This window comes from Sminthopsis crassicaudata, chromosome 5 (genome assembly GCF_048593235.1).
Source record: "Sminthopsis crassicaudata isolate SCR6 chromosome 5, ASM4859323v1, whole genome shotgun sequence".
Taxonomy (NCBI): Eukaryota; Metazoa; Chordata; class Mammalia; order Dasyuromorphia; family Dasyuridae; genus Sminthopsis; species Sminthopsis crassicaudata.
This window is the reverse complement of record NC_133621.1, coordinates 18,909,174-18,925,794: the sequence shown is the minus strand read 5'-3', so window position 1 is coordinate 18,925,794 and position 16,621 is coordinate 18,909,174. Positions and strand designations below refer to the sequence as shown.

At 36.4% G+C, this 16,621-nt stretch overlaps 1 protein-coding gene across 1 annotated transcript in view; it reads right to left on the bottom strand.

Moving 5' to 3' along the window:
- The window catches only part of TOPAZ1 (testis and ovary specific TOPAZ 1), a 68,857-nt gene that overhangs the window by 2,082 nt on the left and 50,154 nt on the right, over positions 1-16,621 (bottom strand). Inside the window, exons 13-20 of the mRNA XM_074267099.1 lie at positions 14,169-14,284; positions 12,164-12,230; positions 10,288-10,462; positions 9,597-9,697; positions 7,025-7,190; positions 4,124-4,288; positions 3,328-3,531; positions 2,660-2,843 (exon numbers count right to left, since the gene is read on the bottom strand). Of these exons, the coding sequence (XP_074123200.1) occupies positions 2,660-2,843; positions 3,328-3,531; positions 4,124-4,288; positions 7,025-7,190; positions 9,597-9,697; positions 10,288-10,462; positions 12,164-12,230; positions 14,169-14,284 (1,178 nt within the window). The remainder of the gene's footprint in view (positions 1-2,659; positions 2,844-3,327; positions 3,532-4,123; positions 4,289-7,024; positions 7,191-9,596; positions 9,698-10,287; positions 10,463-12,163; positions 12,231-14,168; positions 14,285-16,621) is intronic.

Here is a 16,621-nt window from a genome sequence, read left to right as displayed (position 1 = left end):
TCTTTCCTAGGATAATAGAAAATTCCAAGCAGAGGCAAGAAAATGAAAGAAATTACTTTTCTTCTGAGAGAAGTCAATCTTATTGCCTGGAGAGAAACCAGACAATCCTCAAAGCATGAATGGTTAGGAGAGAAGCAGACAATTTTTCCAGGAGACCCAAGAGATTATTTGAGCATCAGATTCCTATTAAAAATGGGAAGTAATGGGTACAATGATAGGAAAGAACAAAGGACAAGGAGTTAAATATTACTGTTACTAAATCAGGCAAGATCTTATGTCTTATGGATTTCAGTTTCTTAAACTGTAAAATGATGGGAACATATTAGTCTATGATGCTGTCAAAAATGGTTGATTTGGGAGGGTAAAGTAAGAAAAGTCTTCAAAGTACATGCATAGTCAGCATATACCCAAGAGCTATATACAAAGTAGTCCTGGTCCAATTTTCTAAGGCTCAGAGATAGCCACAGAAGTCCAAGGCACAAAACAAATGGAAAAAGGAAACATGATCAACAAATAGAAGAGGCAGACGGATGATGACACGGCTGAGGACAATCGAGAAGGGGCAGATTCAGAGGCCAAAGAAGAGTAGGGTTACCTTGGCAGAAACCCTGATATAATAACGAATACAATCACAAGGCTGGGCTAAGCACAAGTGAGGCATAGGAAGCCTCTTGGTTAGAGTACAGGATAGGAAGCAGGAAAGAGATGCTTGTAATTAGAGAGCATGTCATGAAAAGAAAATGGGGAGTTATCGCATCCCATGAAACAGAACAATGCTTTTCCTAAGTTCCTTAGATCACTTTCCTGACATCAGGGGTTCTATCCACTGGTGGAGAGTTATGTCCTGCAAGAAATCCTTCACAGGGCTTCTACCAAATGGGCTTTTTCTGGCTGGCTTGAGAGGATGGAGCAGCACATCATTCCTGTTTTCCCTTATTCTCCTCTTTCTGTCTGTCTGTCAAAACAGTACACTTCTCTTGTGCACTTCTTTGCTAGGAACAGACTGCCTTGTGTGAACGGTTTAACCCCTCCACTGCCTTGTGGGTGGCCCTGTGGTGTTCCAAGACTCAAGGCCATAAAGCTTCACCTTAAGAATGCTGTTGTTGAGAAAATGGACCTATTTCAGGGAAAACTTGGAATGGTTAAAAATTGCTTAAATCAACAATTCTATAGAAATTTGTAAGCTGTATAGTGATGAAAATTTATTCAAATTAGATAAAAGAAAACTGAAGTATTCTGGACCCAGCTCACTGACCAATATTTGCCCAAGATATACATTCTACTGGAACAGCTCTACTGAAGGAACTGCATAGTTGGATGAAGCCTTCTTCAATCACTTGGTTTTCCCTGTATAACTAATTAGGCTTAATTCTTGAGTTATTATGGATCTCATAAAGACACTTCAATATTCCAAGGCATAAAGCAATCAAATTGTTACCTGCAAATATGAGTATCTGGAGAGTCTCACCATCCACAGGGATTCCCTTTTCCATGTGTTTGTTGCTAGAGATATATCATGACAGTAGCAAATACTTTGGGAGAATATGCATGCTCTTATTTTTAATCTTGCTTGATAATAATCAGAGTTGTTGACAGTTATTTTTTGTTATCTTTTAAGGAATAGCCTATAATTTTCACATATTCATGAGAAATAGTTTCCTAAAGTTATAACATCTAATATGAGAGGGAAGAAAAGTAATTATTTTGTTTCCTGATGGAAAATTTGGTGACTTCTTTGTATTATGTTTCTTGACTCCACTAGGGCTACCTTAATATGTAAAGTATGAAATACTTAAATCAGCAATTCTAGAGAAATTTGTAAGCTGTATAGAGATGAAAATTTATTCAAATTAGATAAAAGAAAACTGAAATATGAACACTAAGGGCACAGTCTCTTTTGTTTTATTCAAAGAGGATCATAAGCAAAAATCTTTGGGGAATTTCCCATTATAATATACTAGAATATGAGAGCTACAGGAATGATATTTGAATCTTATGGATTCTGGGAAAGATAGTTCAAAGTTTAGAAACTTTGACTAAAATGTTATTTAATAGCAAATATTTTATCTGCCCTCTTCCATGGATTGTTATATTTTTATTTTTGTATATCCATGGTCTCATAGCTATAATTAGGTATTTTTGCATTAAGGTCAAGATGCCAAAAAAAAAATGTCCCCAGTTAAGACAAGGCAGAGGAGAGGTAGGGAAGGAGACAGAGACCTGCAGAAATCTATCAAGGAAAAAGAGGAATATATGCAAAATTATCGCAGAGTGTTCAATTTTGATTAATTATTCTTGCCAACCAGACACTAAATTCTATTGTTTGTTTCTAAAGGAATACAAGGGCCCTCTAAATTTGGCATCTTTAAAATAGCCCTTTTATTAGTCTGTACATGATAGGTACTTGCTAATTGTGTACTGATTTGAAAATAACAGATGATAATTATTGCAGCTTATATGCTTCCCTTTAAATATTTATGCACTGAGCCAGAGACGCAATGATTTGTGCAAGGTCACACAAAACAGTAAGGGAGGTATGGAGGGTTTTCATTTGACCAGTGGCTTTCAGTCACCATCTTATCTATGCTTCTATGGTCTCCATTCAGTCAAGTCTCTTCACTGTCTGTTTACAATGTAATATAAAATAAGATCTACAAACCTTTTCAGTACTATTTGTAGTGTCTGTGAAGAAGCACCAGGACTCTGAATACTACTAGCATTAGATACTAGAAAAATTTCAATAGCTAAAAGCATTTCAATCTCAGACAGGTAGGAAGGAATTAGCAGAAGTTTTCGGTACAAATTTCCCTCCAATGGTGGATAACAGCCCAGTGACAGAGCACCTAAAAGTTAAATAATACATTAATTATAGGACAAATATCACAAAAATATATGAATATGCATACACATATATATGCATAAGAATATAAAAATCCAAACTTCTAAAATATATTGGGATAAGTTATTTGCATTATAAAATGTCATTCTCTCCAAAAGTATTTTATGAAAGCCTATTTTAAGTGATTCTTCCTTAAAAGACAAACTATACATTTTTAAATGTAAAACAAAGCAGCAAACATTTCTCTGTAAAAAGGCTACTGATGCCCTAAAGCTTAATTGTCTTTTATAAATTCATAGAACTCTTCCAGGCTGGTATGGTTTATATAATTTAAAACTGCATTTAAATGATATCTTTCATGATAAATAAAAATTTATTTTCAAAATTCACAAATGTATCTTAAAATATAGTAGTTTAAAAAAACCATTAAACATATAAATAATATATCTAAGATTTTAAGATTCATATGGATTTCAACTGTAACTTACTTTTGTAATGAGCTCTGGCTTTTGGCCATAAACAACTTCTCCCTAAAGCAGTAATCAACCTTCTGAGAAAAGAAAAATCAATAGGGATGTTCTTTGAAAACATGAATTCTGCAACGGAGGATGACACACCCAGACTATTGCTCTCTATACAAGCATCTAGAAGCTTGTTAAAAAGAAGACTATACTGCGAGACCTCCACAGTTTCTGAAACAAAGAAAGGATATTAAATTTACTAAACTGATCTGATTTAGATGTTCTCAAACTTTTCTCCCTTGGGTAACCAAAATCAGCCTTCAAATCCTACCCACATTCCCACTTTCCAAGCACACTTTTGCTCCTTCAGGCCATAGTGATGTCACCTTAATTTCCACAGCACTTACCGATTGTACCATCTCAGCATTCACTTATCCACTGTGCCATAACTATCTTCTATGTACCTATTAAATAGTGGTGCCTTGTTACCCCATTGATAAGCCCTTGGTATTGAGCACTGTTGCCAAATTCCTATGCCTCTTCCTTCTATCCCCCCCAAATCCTTAACAAAATGTAAAATTTCCTTAATAAGTTTACTTCTTTCCTAAGGTGTGGTCTTTGTCTGGCCCTGGAAGCCCAAAGGACATCCTGAAGATGAATGACTAAGGACATTTAATTTATACAAGAAAGTGAAAAATCAATCAGTTATTAAATAAAGTGAAGGGATACTTGTAAGGTGAGACAGATATAACCATGCTGTTAGTCAAGAATATAAGAACAGATCTAAAGGGAAGAAAATGGATACCAATTTTTCCAAACATACCTTGAGAATTTTGGAAACCGGGTAAATTCTGGAGAACTTCAAATGTTTGTCGGTAAAGGCTCTTGGCCAAGATCTCATGTGCAATTGTACAGAGCAAGTTATGTCTGTTGAGAACATCCATCCTATCACAGGGCCATAGTGGTGTATTTATTATCCATTCTGACTCTTAAGTGAAGAAAAAAAGTATTTTATTATGAATATTTCATCTATGTAAATTAAGGCTATTAAAATTCAATTATCCATAGTCTTGACAATTTTTGCAAATATTTTATGAATTTCTTCTTGGAGAAAATAGCAAAATTTTAATTGGTGGTTAATTGAAAGAGGCTTAAAATTACTAAGAAACAATTTATATTGTAGTACTATATGTAGTGGCCACTATTCTAAATATATAATCTTTTTCTTTAAAAGTAGTCTATGAGAGGAGCTGGGTGGCACAGTGGATAGAGCCCCAGCCCTGAAGTCAGGAGGACCTGAGTTCAAATCTGACCTCAGATACTTAATACTTCCTAGCTGTGTGACTCTGGGCAAGTCACTTAACTCCAATTGCCTCAGCAAAAAAATATATATATATATATATATATCCCCCAACATCTGTTGAAGGATGTTCTGAGTTTCATACTAGTAGACCTCTTCTATTCTGAGTATCCTTTCTGGAGAGAGTAGGGACAATGAGTGTGATGATATAGTCTAAGACATTATAGTCTAAGTACATGGTTGGATTACTTTCAAAGGTTGGATTATATCAGGAAAAACGCTGGTGTCCTGGAAATCTGGTCAATCTCAAGTTGGTTTGCTCAAATATTCTCCCCAGAATCATCCTGTAGATATCTTAAACTCAACAGATCTAAAATGGAACTTGTTTTTTTTTCCTCCCATCTTCTATTCCCCTCCAGACTTCCCTACTATTGTCAAAGGCACCACCCCCTTGTCTAATCTGTTGATTTTACCTCCATAAAATTTGTCTTCATAACCTTTTCTGCTCTGACACTGTTACCTCTCTAGTATAGGCCCTGATATCCTCAAGCATGGATCACTGCACTAGACTACTAGAGGCTCTGCTTGCCTCAAGTTTCTTCCAACTCTACTCCATTTTCTACTCGACTGGTAGAGATCTTCCTCAAGTGCAAATATGACCACGTCCCTTACTGTCCCCCAAATAAATTCCAGTTGATATTCTGTCACTTCTATGATCAAATATAAATTCCTCTGGCATTTAAAGCCCTTCATAACCTCCCCTCTCTTTCTTTCCAATTTTTCCCTCACCGAGTTCTTTGTAATGCACTGACATTGGCTTACTTGTTCCTTGAACAAGACACTCCATTTTCCTACTCAGGCCATTCTCTGTGGCTGTCCCCCACGCCTGTAATACTCTTCTTCCTCATCTACATCTCCTGGCTTCCTTCAAGTCTCAGCTAAAATCCCTCCTTCTATGGAAAGTCTTTCTCAATTCCGTTCATTCTAGCACCTTCCTTTTGCTGATGACTTCCGGTTATCCTGTCTGTAGCTTATATGGCCATGTTATCTTCAACATAAAGTTGTAAGCTCCTCAAAGGCAAACTCTCTGTATTGTTTAATATCTTTCTTTGTATCTCTAGTGCTCGGGTGCATACTATTTAGTACACAATTGGTGCTTAATAAGTCTACAGTAGATGATTACAGGAAGAGATAAAGATTGGAGGCAGATAAATTGATCAGGAGGATGTTGTCACACAGCAAGCAGGTAGTGACATATGGCAATTCAGAAACAAAAGAAAAGTATCTATTCCTGAAATATTATGGAGAATCAGCAGAACTCTAGTTATGTGAGAGTGAAAAGAACTGAAAATAATTTTCAAAGTGTAAGTCCTGGTGGTCTCTGTCAGGAAAAAAGAAGCTGAACAATCACTCAGGTTGTTATAGAGAGGAGGCTTTTCATGTACATATAAGACCAGATGTCCATGTCAAACTAGATGTCCACTGAGGTCCCTTACAGCTTTCCTACTCTGAGAAATAGGTAGGTAGCTCTCAAAAAGTAGCATCATTCTATCTTTTAAGAGTCTTCCATCTTTTAAGTGTATGCTTCTGTGATCAACATGCAAGCTCTGTAAGAGGCTTTCCAGCAAAGCAGATGCTGAATGTGGCAAATATTGGGTTAAAATTCTGTTACTAGCTCTCTCCTGGAGCATCTGGCTACTAGAGCACCTAGCTAACAGTGAGAGTCTGTCCTTGTCCCTGCTTCTTCATCTGAATCAACACCACAAACATGTAGGTCTCCCTCTAGTGGTCCGCTGTCTTCCTCGGATCTTGCTAATCTTCAGCTTGTGTTCTCTCTGCTTTGGCACTCCTAATTGGTGCCATCTGATCTGGATTTCACAGGTGCTCACCACAGGCCACAAAGCTTTATCTGATTTTAACCCCAGAAAGGAAACTACTCCTGTGTAAAAGGCTCACAATGCCAAAGGACGGGACCTTGGAAGGCTCCCTGGGCCAAACCAGACTGTTCTACAAGTGGATGACATTTTCAACAAGTATGGACTTCAGGAGAAAATTATACTGAAATTAGTCCAGTTTAGATTAGGTGTGATTTGTTTGTCTCATTCAGGAGACAATCTGATTTCCAATCTTAGATAAAATTGAATTTATTCAACTTTGGTTGAACTTTTGCCTTGGCCTTCTAAACCCGACTGCCCTAACCATTTCATTCAACCTACTACCAGCCACTAGGGCCTGGGCTGCTCAACATCTTGACATCTGCCCTGCCACCAAGTGCAAATCCCCAATCTACTCATTTCTACTGTACTCAGGAACAATAATCCGCTCAACATTACTACTAGTCATTACAAGGAAAAGATCAGTTTAAATACAGAACAAAATACGATCTCAAATCCTTTATATCTGAAGTATATAAATATAACTTACCCCTCAATACCCAAATGGCACCATCCATACTCCCACTTTTAAGAAAAATTTCTGCTGCCACATTAACAATCTGGCACCGTGATGCTAACTTCTCAGGGCCATTAAGTCCTTTTAAACTTGTGAAATGGATTTGCAGTTCATGCAGTTTGTCAAGTACCTTCCTTCCCTGTAGCAAAAACAAAGAAAACCAACTAACTTGATTATATTACTTCAGATATTTAGAGTAATAAAGAGTTATTCACTTATTATTGGTACAATTATTCAATTTTTTGAATTATCTAGGACCTTACTATCTTTAACTATGGACAACCTTTAAGGCATTTCAATAATTAATCTAGGGGTAAATTTAGCTACTCAAATAACAAAAAAAGCCAAAATAACCGAGTTTTACCAAAATTTGCTTTTTCTTATTAATTCAGATACAGAGATACAGGTCTTATCAGAAGTGAACCAGACTTTGAGATTATCTATGGTTCTAATTTATTCTTCATCACTCTTTTTAGTATGGATAATAACAACAACAACAAAAAAATCTGCATTTCCCTCACCAGAGAATTAGGAATATTGCTGAATTAAGCTATTTTAAAAATGTCTTTCTTTCTAGTATGGAGGCACATAAATTCTAAAGAGTCATTTAATATATTACTAGCTCTTAAACAAAGAAATCTCAAAGATGGTTGGGGATTAACATGAAGGACATGGAACACTTTTGGCTATGCAGAAATCCCTAAAAGCCACAAAGTAGAACAAGTTATCTATGGAAAGCCAGATAGTATTGTGACACACAATGATCTTTGGGATCACCAGAGGACTGACCCACAGAATTGTACTCCATTGGGTAACTGCAAGACCAATCACTGAAGGTGACATGCATCAGAGCATGCATGAAGGTTCCTGCCCTTGAAGGTCCAGAGTCTAATGGGGAAGAGAGCAAACAAACTACAGAATGAACTGGAACAATCACCAGGCAGGGGAATAGAATCAAGGGAAATTGGAAAAATCTTTCTATAGATGATAAGATTTTTAGCTAAGACTTGAAGAAAGTCAGGAAACAGGGATATATCTTAATCAACAATCAAGTTTCAAGATAAATAAACAAGGGATTTAACCATTTTAAGGAGCCTATGTAAAGTTACATTAAAATATTCTTAACAGAAATTTTTAAACTATTAAAATGTTCCTAGATTTGAAGTAGTCAGAATTTTAGTTCTAAAAGGAAATCAGTGGGAATTGAAGCAATCCTTGAGTAACATCAGGAATATGCTAAGTTTGGCTTTATTTCCTATGAAAGAAGTGTGACTATGAGTATGTTTAATAACCAGCATTTCTGTATTGTAAGGTCTGTAAAGTGCTTTATGTGTATTCTTTTTTTTTTTTTTTTTTTTTTTGGTCCTCACAATAACCTTTCAAAGAAGGTGTTAGTACCCTTTCTTCTTCTTCTCATTTTATAGATAATAACAGAAACAGGGAGAGTTTAAGCAATCCCATAACTGCTAAATTATGGTAGTCTGAGTTCAGGCTCACCACTGTGTCTGGTGACTCTAATTACACTGCATAGAATAGCCTTATGAGGGAGGGCAAGGATTTAAGACACTGGTGGCACCTTACTCCATAGGCCTTGGTTCCCCCTCCCTTCTGTGTTCCATGGACCCCTCTATGCAAAGACTATTGAGGATCTTTTTATCCCAGTGGGTGGACTTGTCCTTCTCAAGGATTTAGGGAGACTGGTGACCAAAGTATAAGCCTAGCACTGAAAAGTGGCCTCAGGTTTTGATGGCAGAAGTCCATCTCTTAACACCAAAATACATGTTGAGTGGGTTTTAAGGGAATATACAACTGTCCTTTAGTCCCCTGGATTAAGCCCAACTATCTCTGGCATTACCTCACAAGAAAGATAATATATAAAAAATGACTTTATAAAATGTATATGTTGGGGGCAGCTAGGTGGCGCAGTGGATAGAGACCAGCCTTGAATTCAGGAGGACCCAAGTTCAAATCTGGTCTCAGACACTTAACACTTCCTAGCTGTGTGACCGTGGGCAAGTCACTTAACCCCAGCCTCAAAAAAATAAAATAAAATAAAATAAAATAAAATAAAATAAAATAAAATGTATATGTCCCCATACTTGGGGTTAATATTCTAATGCTGAACAGAGGGGAATTTAAAACAGCTGTGAGTCAGGCACTGTTTCTTCAGGCTTTCCTACATCCTATGTCCTCTCCAACTCATCAGCCATCTGCATGCACATCATTTTTGTCTCCCATAAAAAGTATCTAGAGCAGGGGTTCTCAAACTACGGCCCATAGGCCAGATGCTGCCCACTGAGGACGTTTATGTGCCCACCGGGTTATGACAAATGGGCCAGGGGGCGAAGACAGAGTGTGAGTTTTTGCTTTTACTATAGTCTGGCCTCCAACAGTCTGAGGGACAGTGAACTGGGTCCCTATTTAAAAAGTTTGAAGACCACTGGTATAGAGCTTGATCATGGAAGTGATTAATTATCTCAATATTTAAACTTGGCACATTTCATTCCCCAAACAAAATAATCCTTCTCCCCCCACCATGAAATACCTTTGACCACTGTAGAAGTTTATGATAAAAGTAGATTGCACTGATCCCAATTCTTCCCAATAAAGTTTTATCAATTTCACCGTTTTGGGGATCTTTGCAGACTGAAAAGTAAATAGTTACAATGTAACAGAGTGTGAAATAGCAACTTTAACCTGTATAGATTATTTTAAATGATAGATTAAAGTAAAAATTTAAAACCAACATTTTTATACTTTATAGTAATAAATATATTATCTCAAATAATTTCAAATCAGGCAAGACCTCAAATTTTACTCCACTTATTGAGGAATTAAATTAGGAAGAAATTATGAGATTTGCTCTCAGTGGTAAGAACTAAAAAACTTGGAATGTTCTTTCTAATTTGCTAGCACCCTTATTGCTACTTCAATTGAAAAAAAAAAATAAAGCTTATGAAACAATGGAGATTAGAACTCCAGAATCCTGGATTTGAATGCTACTATTCATGTAATCCACATGTAATTTAGTTTATAAAAATTCTTTTGTAGTTAATGCATCATTGAAAGAAGCATAATAAGCATGTAGGAGTAGGTTGTTTCATGCCCGCTTCCTTTTAATTTTATATCATAAAAAGAGTCCCTTCCCCACCCTCACCCCCCAGCTTTTCTAGGGTCAAGAGCAAGCTAGGAGTCAACTTCTGTTGTCACTTTGTGACAATAACATTAACTTTTACCTGCATCAGCAAATTCACAAAAAGGAATTCCTTGTCTTTCTTCTTTGTAATCTTTGGTTAATGCTTCAGCAATAAAAGCTGAAAATCTCTGAAGATCTGCAAATTTTTCACAGCCCATTTTTACATTAATGTACAAATTTCCCAAACTGGTCCAGTCACCTTTTTCTTTACAATGCTATTGAAGATGATAGAAAAAAGATTACTTATGCTAAATCAAATAAAAACCTTTAAACAGACATTACAATTCTATGCTGAGGTACACCTCTCTTTTCTGACTATAAAATCTTATGAATTCAGGAATTATATAAGATTTCACAATTTGTCTTCAATTTCCATTTAATTCCATGAAGTATCTTGCAAACTGAATGGCAAGATGCAATGGGTTTCACAAAATTAGGTTTTCAGATCTGTAAACTGTTGAAATTTTACTAGTTTCAAATAATTGTTTTCCTATAACTTGGATTTTATGAATGAAAAAAACTTTTCTGCTCACTAATTCAAAAAGAAAAAGACTGTATTGATGATATACCTTTGTAAGATTGGTTGCTAAAACATATGTTAAGTACAATTAAGTATTTTAAGAGGAGCTTATGCTTAGTGATATACTCTTCACTAAAAATACCTATGGTATTTATTTCATCTTTAAAGGTAATTTTTTTTTAAAGAGAGGAGTATATTTAATGATGGGGCAATTATATAGCTTAGTAGCTAGAGTACCAGGCCTAGAATTAGGGATTCTCCTCTTCCTGAGTTCAAATTGGATATCTCACACTTTTTAAAAAAATTTTTTTTAGGTATCACACACTTATTAGTTGTGCCACTCCCCTGTTTGTCTTAGTTTTCTTACCTATAAAATGAGCTTGTGAAGGGAATGGTAAACCATTCCAGTATCTTTGCCAAGAAAACCCCAAATGGGGTCACAAAAAGTTGGACATGACTGAAAAGTGAATGGATGAATGCTTAATGATAAAATATTAGTTTGCTATACATTCTGTACCAAAAACTGCATTGAAGGTCACAATTCCTGTGTTATATACTTTAAAGATCTGAGTTGACATACTTAATGATATAGGTGTGCCCACATAATCCTATGTTAGAGCAGCTAGATGGTATAGCGAATAGTGTTTAGACTGGACAGATTCCAGTCTAGGAGTCAAGAACACTTGAATTCTAATCCAGTCTCTGACACTTGCTAGCTCGGTGACCTGGGGCAAGTCACAACCTCGTTTGCCTTAGTTTCTTAAGTCAGAAAAGAAATGGACAAACTAATTTGATACCTTTGCCAAGAAAACCCCCAAACAGGGTCAAAACCAGTTGGTTATGACTTAAAATAACTGAACAATTACAAACCCCCTACTTTAACACCATTCATTTGATCATTCACTTAAAATTGTTTACAATACCATTTCCATGGAATAACTGTGATGTTTCATTTAATATACCATTTTTGTAGAAATCATACTAGATGGTTTATGACTATGATCAAACTACAACTGTGTAAGTAACATCAATTTGGCTTGCTTACTCTACTACTAAATCCATGACTAGGTCATCAGAATGAAAAAAAAAGTAGATCCTGAAGCTTAAAATTGACCACTAACTATTCCCTTTAATGGAATGTTTTCTAGTTAAAATAAATTGTTTTCTCAAGTTTAATAAACTTACAAGATAAAGAAATTAGTGTTAAGAGTGTCATGAGGAAATGTGTTTTAAATCAGTTATTTAATCTTGGTTTGCTAAAAATTTGAGTATTCTTCCCTCTTTGAAAATTTTATGTTGGAGATATAATTAAATATTTTCTTTGGATTTTTATTGTATGAATAGAAAATAAGCAATCTGTCTAAAAGCAAAAGTTCCAAGTCGATAGGTCACTTACCTCTATTTCAGTTATTGCTGAATTTAAGTCAGAGAGCCAATTCTTTTTAAACTGTCTCACCCGCAACCTTTAACAATGGAAAAAGGTTAATTACTCTTATGTTTACCAGACTACAAGGCTGGATATTTTTAGAAGTTCAAATGCTTTTCACCTTAGATAAATTTCAGGATGGTATAAAAATTTCCGACCGCTAAAAAGTTATCAGGAAATTTCAAAATAAAATTCATTGTAGCATTTACCATAGCACTTGTTAATATAGAATGGTTCGGAAAAAAGTTGCAGGGGAAAAAAGAGGTGGAAGTCATCATTTTAAGGTGATTAGTAACTAGAGTCTTACGATGTACAACCAAATCCTTCTTTAACAATTAGCAATGTTTTCAGTTATTATGGGGGAGGAAGAAGTGTCTGCAGCTATTAAGGACTATAGCAGAATAGAAAGTTTGGGGGAAGCCACCTGACAGAAAGACGCAGAGCAAGATGTTTAATTTTGGACATGGCCAATGAGGGGATTTGTTGTGCTTGACTGTGAATGTCACATGGGTTTTATTTTCCTGTTGCTTTTTTTTCCCCTCAAAGGAAAACAGGAGGGGGAGAGAATAAATGCTTGTAATGGCAAATATTTTTAAGAGATCTCTGACTAAGTATGGGGTTGCTCTTCTGTCCATCAATCAGCATCTCTCTTTATAATTGGTGCTACCTAGATGGTTTGTATTTTCCAAGGGAAAAATTTTTCACATCTGGCTGACAACATTCTGTTGATTCTGTGGGTTGGGACAGTCTGTCTTCAAGGTGTAAAATGTGATACTGGCTCAGATGAGGCAGACTGTGCGAACTGTCTAGTGGTGGTGATATTTGCATCACTAGTATATGGTGATGAGGATAATATTCAGAACTCTCCTGACTTACAAGTGGGCTACAATTTAAAAGTTCATTTTTTCAGTCAGCTGTTGAGAACTCAGAAAGAATTCTGCTAGAAAAATTAAAGTTGTTTGTAACGGGTTATGTTTTATTTTCTTCTTTTAGTAATATAATAGAAACCAGTGGGAAAATACAATTTAGGAGAAATATGTTTTGCAACTGATATTTTTTCAATGGTGTGCATTATCAATACAATCATTGTCTGAAATGATGGGCAGAAACCACTTCTTTAAATTCATAAAATCCAAGTTGAGAAAATATAACTATCAAACTAGTAAAATGTCAATAGTTTACTGAAAATCTAGTTCTGGGAAACCCATTCTATTTTGCTATTCAGCATGGAGGCACCATCACTATGTTCAGAAAACATTGAACACTTAAATGGATAACTAAATTATCATTAATTCTACTCCTGAATTCATGAGGTTTTATTTTATTCAGAAAACAGGTACACCTTAATAGCAGAGTTATAAAGCTTATTAAAGGTTTTATTTGATTGGTACATATAGTCATTTTTAAAATTATCTAACATTAGCGTAATTAGAGATAGATGAGGAAACAGAAGAAACATTATAGTGATTCTGGAGGGTACTCACATAGACTTAAGAATAATCATCAAGTAAAGAGTGAAGATCAAAAGTAACAAGTATCTACACTGTGAACCAGTGGGAAATAGAAGAAAAAGATAAGGGCAAACATATGTGAAATCCTACTAAGAGGAAAGAAAGGAGGTGGGAATGAAAGACCCTTGAGGATCAGAGGATGGCCAAGATGGCTACCATCAAGGATCATCAACCCAGGACATGCAGACTGACACCTGAAACAGCTGGTAGGGTAGGTGGACAAATGGGAGGCAGTGTGCGAGTGACATTTTTTAACTTAGACATTTGCCATTTGGGCAAACCTTGAGTATAAGACTGTCTTAGATGACAGCATGAATAACTTGCAACCAAGTAAAATTCTGTGTTGGTGTCTTAATTTCTGAACTTATTCCGGAGCCGGAAAGGAAAAAAAAAAAACAAAAAACAAAAACATTTTTGGTATTTTAATAAAGCTTTTTTTTTTTTTTTTTTTAAAGCTTTCTTACCTTGATTTCATTTCTAAAACAGCATTTATTTCTTGTTTGGAAGCCTGTACTTGGTATAAGAGCTTAATAAGATAGTTAAAATGTTCAGAGTCAAGAATCATCCCAGCTTCTACGAGCTGCAAAATAGCAAGGGAAAAAATATTGACAATACTTTCTACTGCAAACATTTAACAAAACAAAGCATTCAGCCATTCTTCTGCTTTCCTTAGACTGTTAATTATTGCCAAAAGGAATGAGGATGGAACCTACCATACCACAAAGGAATTAGCTAAAGAATTAAAATACTTAACTAGGAAAGTGCTATTTTAGGCAGTGGGGAATAGTTGCTAGTTTAAAAAATCTGCTCAGAAAGTTTCTGAAGAGAGCAAAGCCACTCTGAAAACAAAATGTGATGATAAGTATTCTAAGTGTGTATGCGTGTGTGTATGCTTGTATACCACATAGACCCTAGTGGTATAAGCAGAGTGTCTATCCACATACACTAATACATATAGTATATTAATTGGATGCATTTGATTCCAAAAAATAATTATTTTATATTGGGGAGTAAAACTCTCCTTTGCTCTGGGAGCTGCGGAAAAAGTGGCCCCTCTTCTGACAAAGTCAACCTTCACCCCTAGCCCCACATCAGTTCCCTCCATCCCACCCACTCTCAAGCTTCCAAGCCATCCTAGGTGGTACCTTCATATAGAATGCTCAAGTTCGTTTGCAAAGCATTGCCCACAGTCGCTCATCTGAGTCTCCCACTCTGGAAAAGCAGCCTGGTGCAGGGCTACGTGGAAGGTCAGCCTCTCAGCTCACCTTCTGCCTTTAACTCACACCCTAGCTACCTAACTTTGGGCAGGCTGTCCCATCTCTCAGTGCTTCAGGCAATTCTAAGATGATGGGCTTTAGACAAGTTGCTGTTCTGTATCAAGGAAGGAGTTTCTCTTCTGTGGAGTTGGCCCAGGCCAAAAATATAAAACAAAAAGCAGATTTATGAAGCAGATCCTAGAACTAGCATCACTACTTTCACAGGTGAGGACGCTGAAGTGCCTTGTCCACAGCCACACATAAGTGTAAGGTAGGATTTGAAGCCACATCTTCCTGAATCTAAGGCTAGCCCTACACTTTGCTGCCTATTTCTAATCCTCAATGCTGCATTTTTCCAGACACTTCTTCCCTGCTCCCCATCACGTGTCCAGGTCTCTCCCATTATTAAAAAAACAAAACAACCCCCCCAAAAAAACCAAACAATTCCCTTCAAGCCTCCGCATTCTCTTTTCCCTGTCACAATCAAATCCCTCTTGTTCCCTTTCCCATTTCCTCCCAGGATCTCAGCACAGGAAGGGACCTTGGGGTCCATTTAGTCCAACCCATTTTGAATCAAGAATTCCTCATACTAAATATCCAATAAGTGGCCATTTGGCCTGTTGGAAGACTCCTGGTGATGGGAGACTCCTGACTGCCAGAGGGAGCACATACTTTTCTACCCTAATCTGATGCCTTTCTAACTTCTGGTTAATTATGATTCCACGACTTTTCAGATTCAAACAGAAACAATCATGCCTCTTCCATACTACAGTCCTTGAAATACACAAACCTAGTGATCATGTTTTGTCTGGGATCCGATTCCTTCAACAATGGATCCTCAGCTGGCATGGAGGCTTTCACCCAAACTAAGGTCCTTCTTAAACTCAGAACACTCCAGAGCAGCAGAGGATGCTGGGGTACTGTGTTGTATCCTTATTTCTGGATGCAAAGCTTCTTTTCATGCTGACTTCCATCCATTCTTCTCTCTCCCCTTACCCTGATCACCAGATTCTACTGTAGAGCTCTCTCCATAATCTTCCCCTCTCCGTTTTATCTTCTCACCTTCACTGAGACCTGACTTCCCCCTGATGACGCAACCTCCCTAGTTATACTTTCAAGTATGTCTTTAACTCAGAATGCTCTTTGTTCCTTATTGCCATTTCCAGACTTTTCCTTTACTATTAGCAACTCAATGAATTCTCCTTCTCTGAAGTTCATTCTATCCATATTTGTCACTTAAGATCCTAGGAGCTATTCTCTATTGACCCCTCAGGATACGAGCTAAAAAAAACTGAGAACATTAACCAAAAGTTCTTTCTTCTCCTTCTTTCATCTCACACTACTCAGATCTCTTCCTTCACCCTTGATAAGAAGAAGGGTCACCTCTAGGTGATGAGGCAAGCCCCTCTACATGTATTCTTGAAGCTATTCTTTCCTATCTGTTCTAGGAAATTGTCTCCTTACTTTCATTCTTTCAATAATCTATAATCACGATTCTTTGAATCAAACTTTTCAATTAATTCTGACTCTAATCATATTATCTAATTATATTATTGTTTAATCCTGTTTCTCCATCTTTTGCATAATAGCATGAAATATTGTGTCAAATGTTTTACCTAGAGTTTAGCTGACTGATGTACTAGTTTAGTAATAACCCTGTG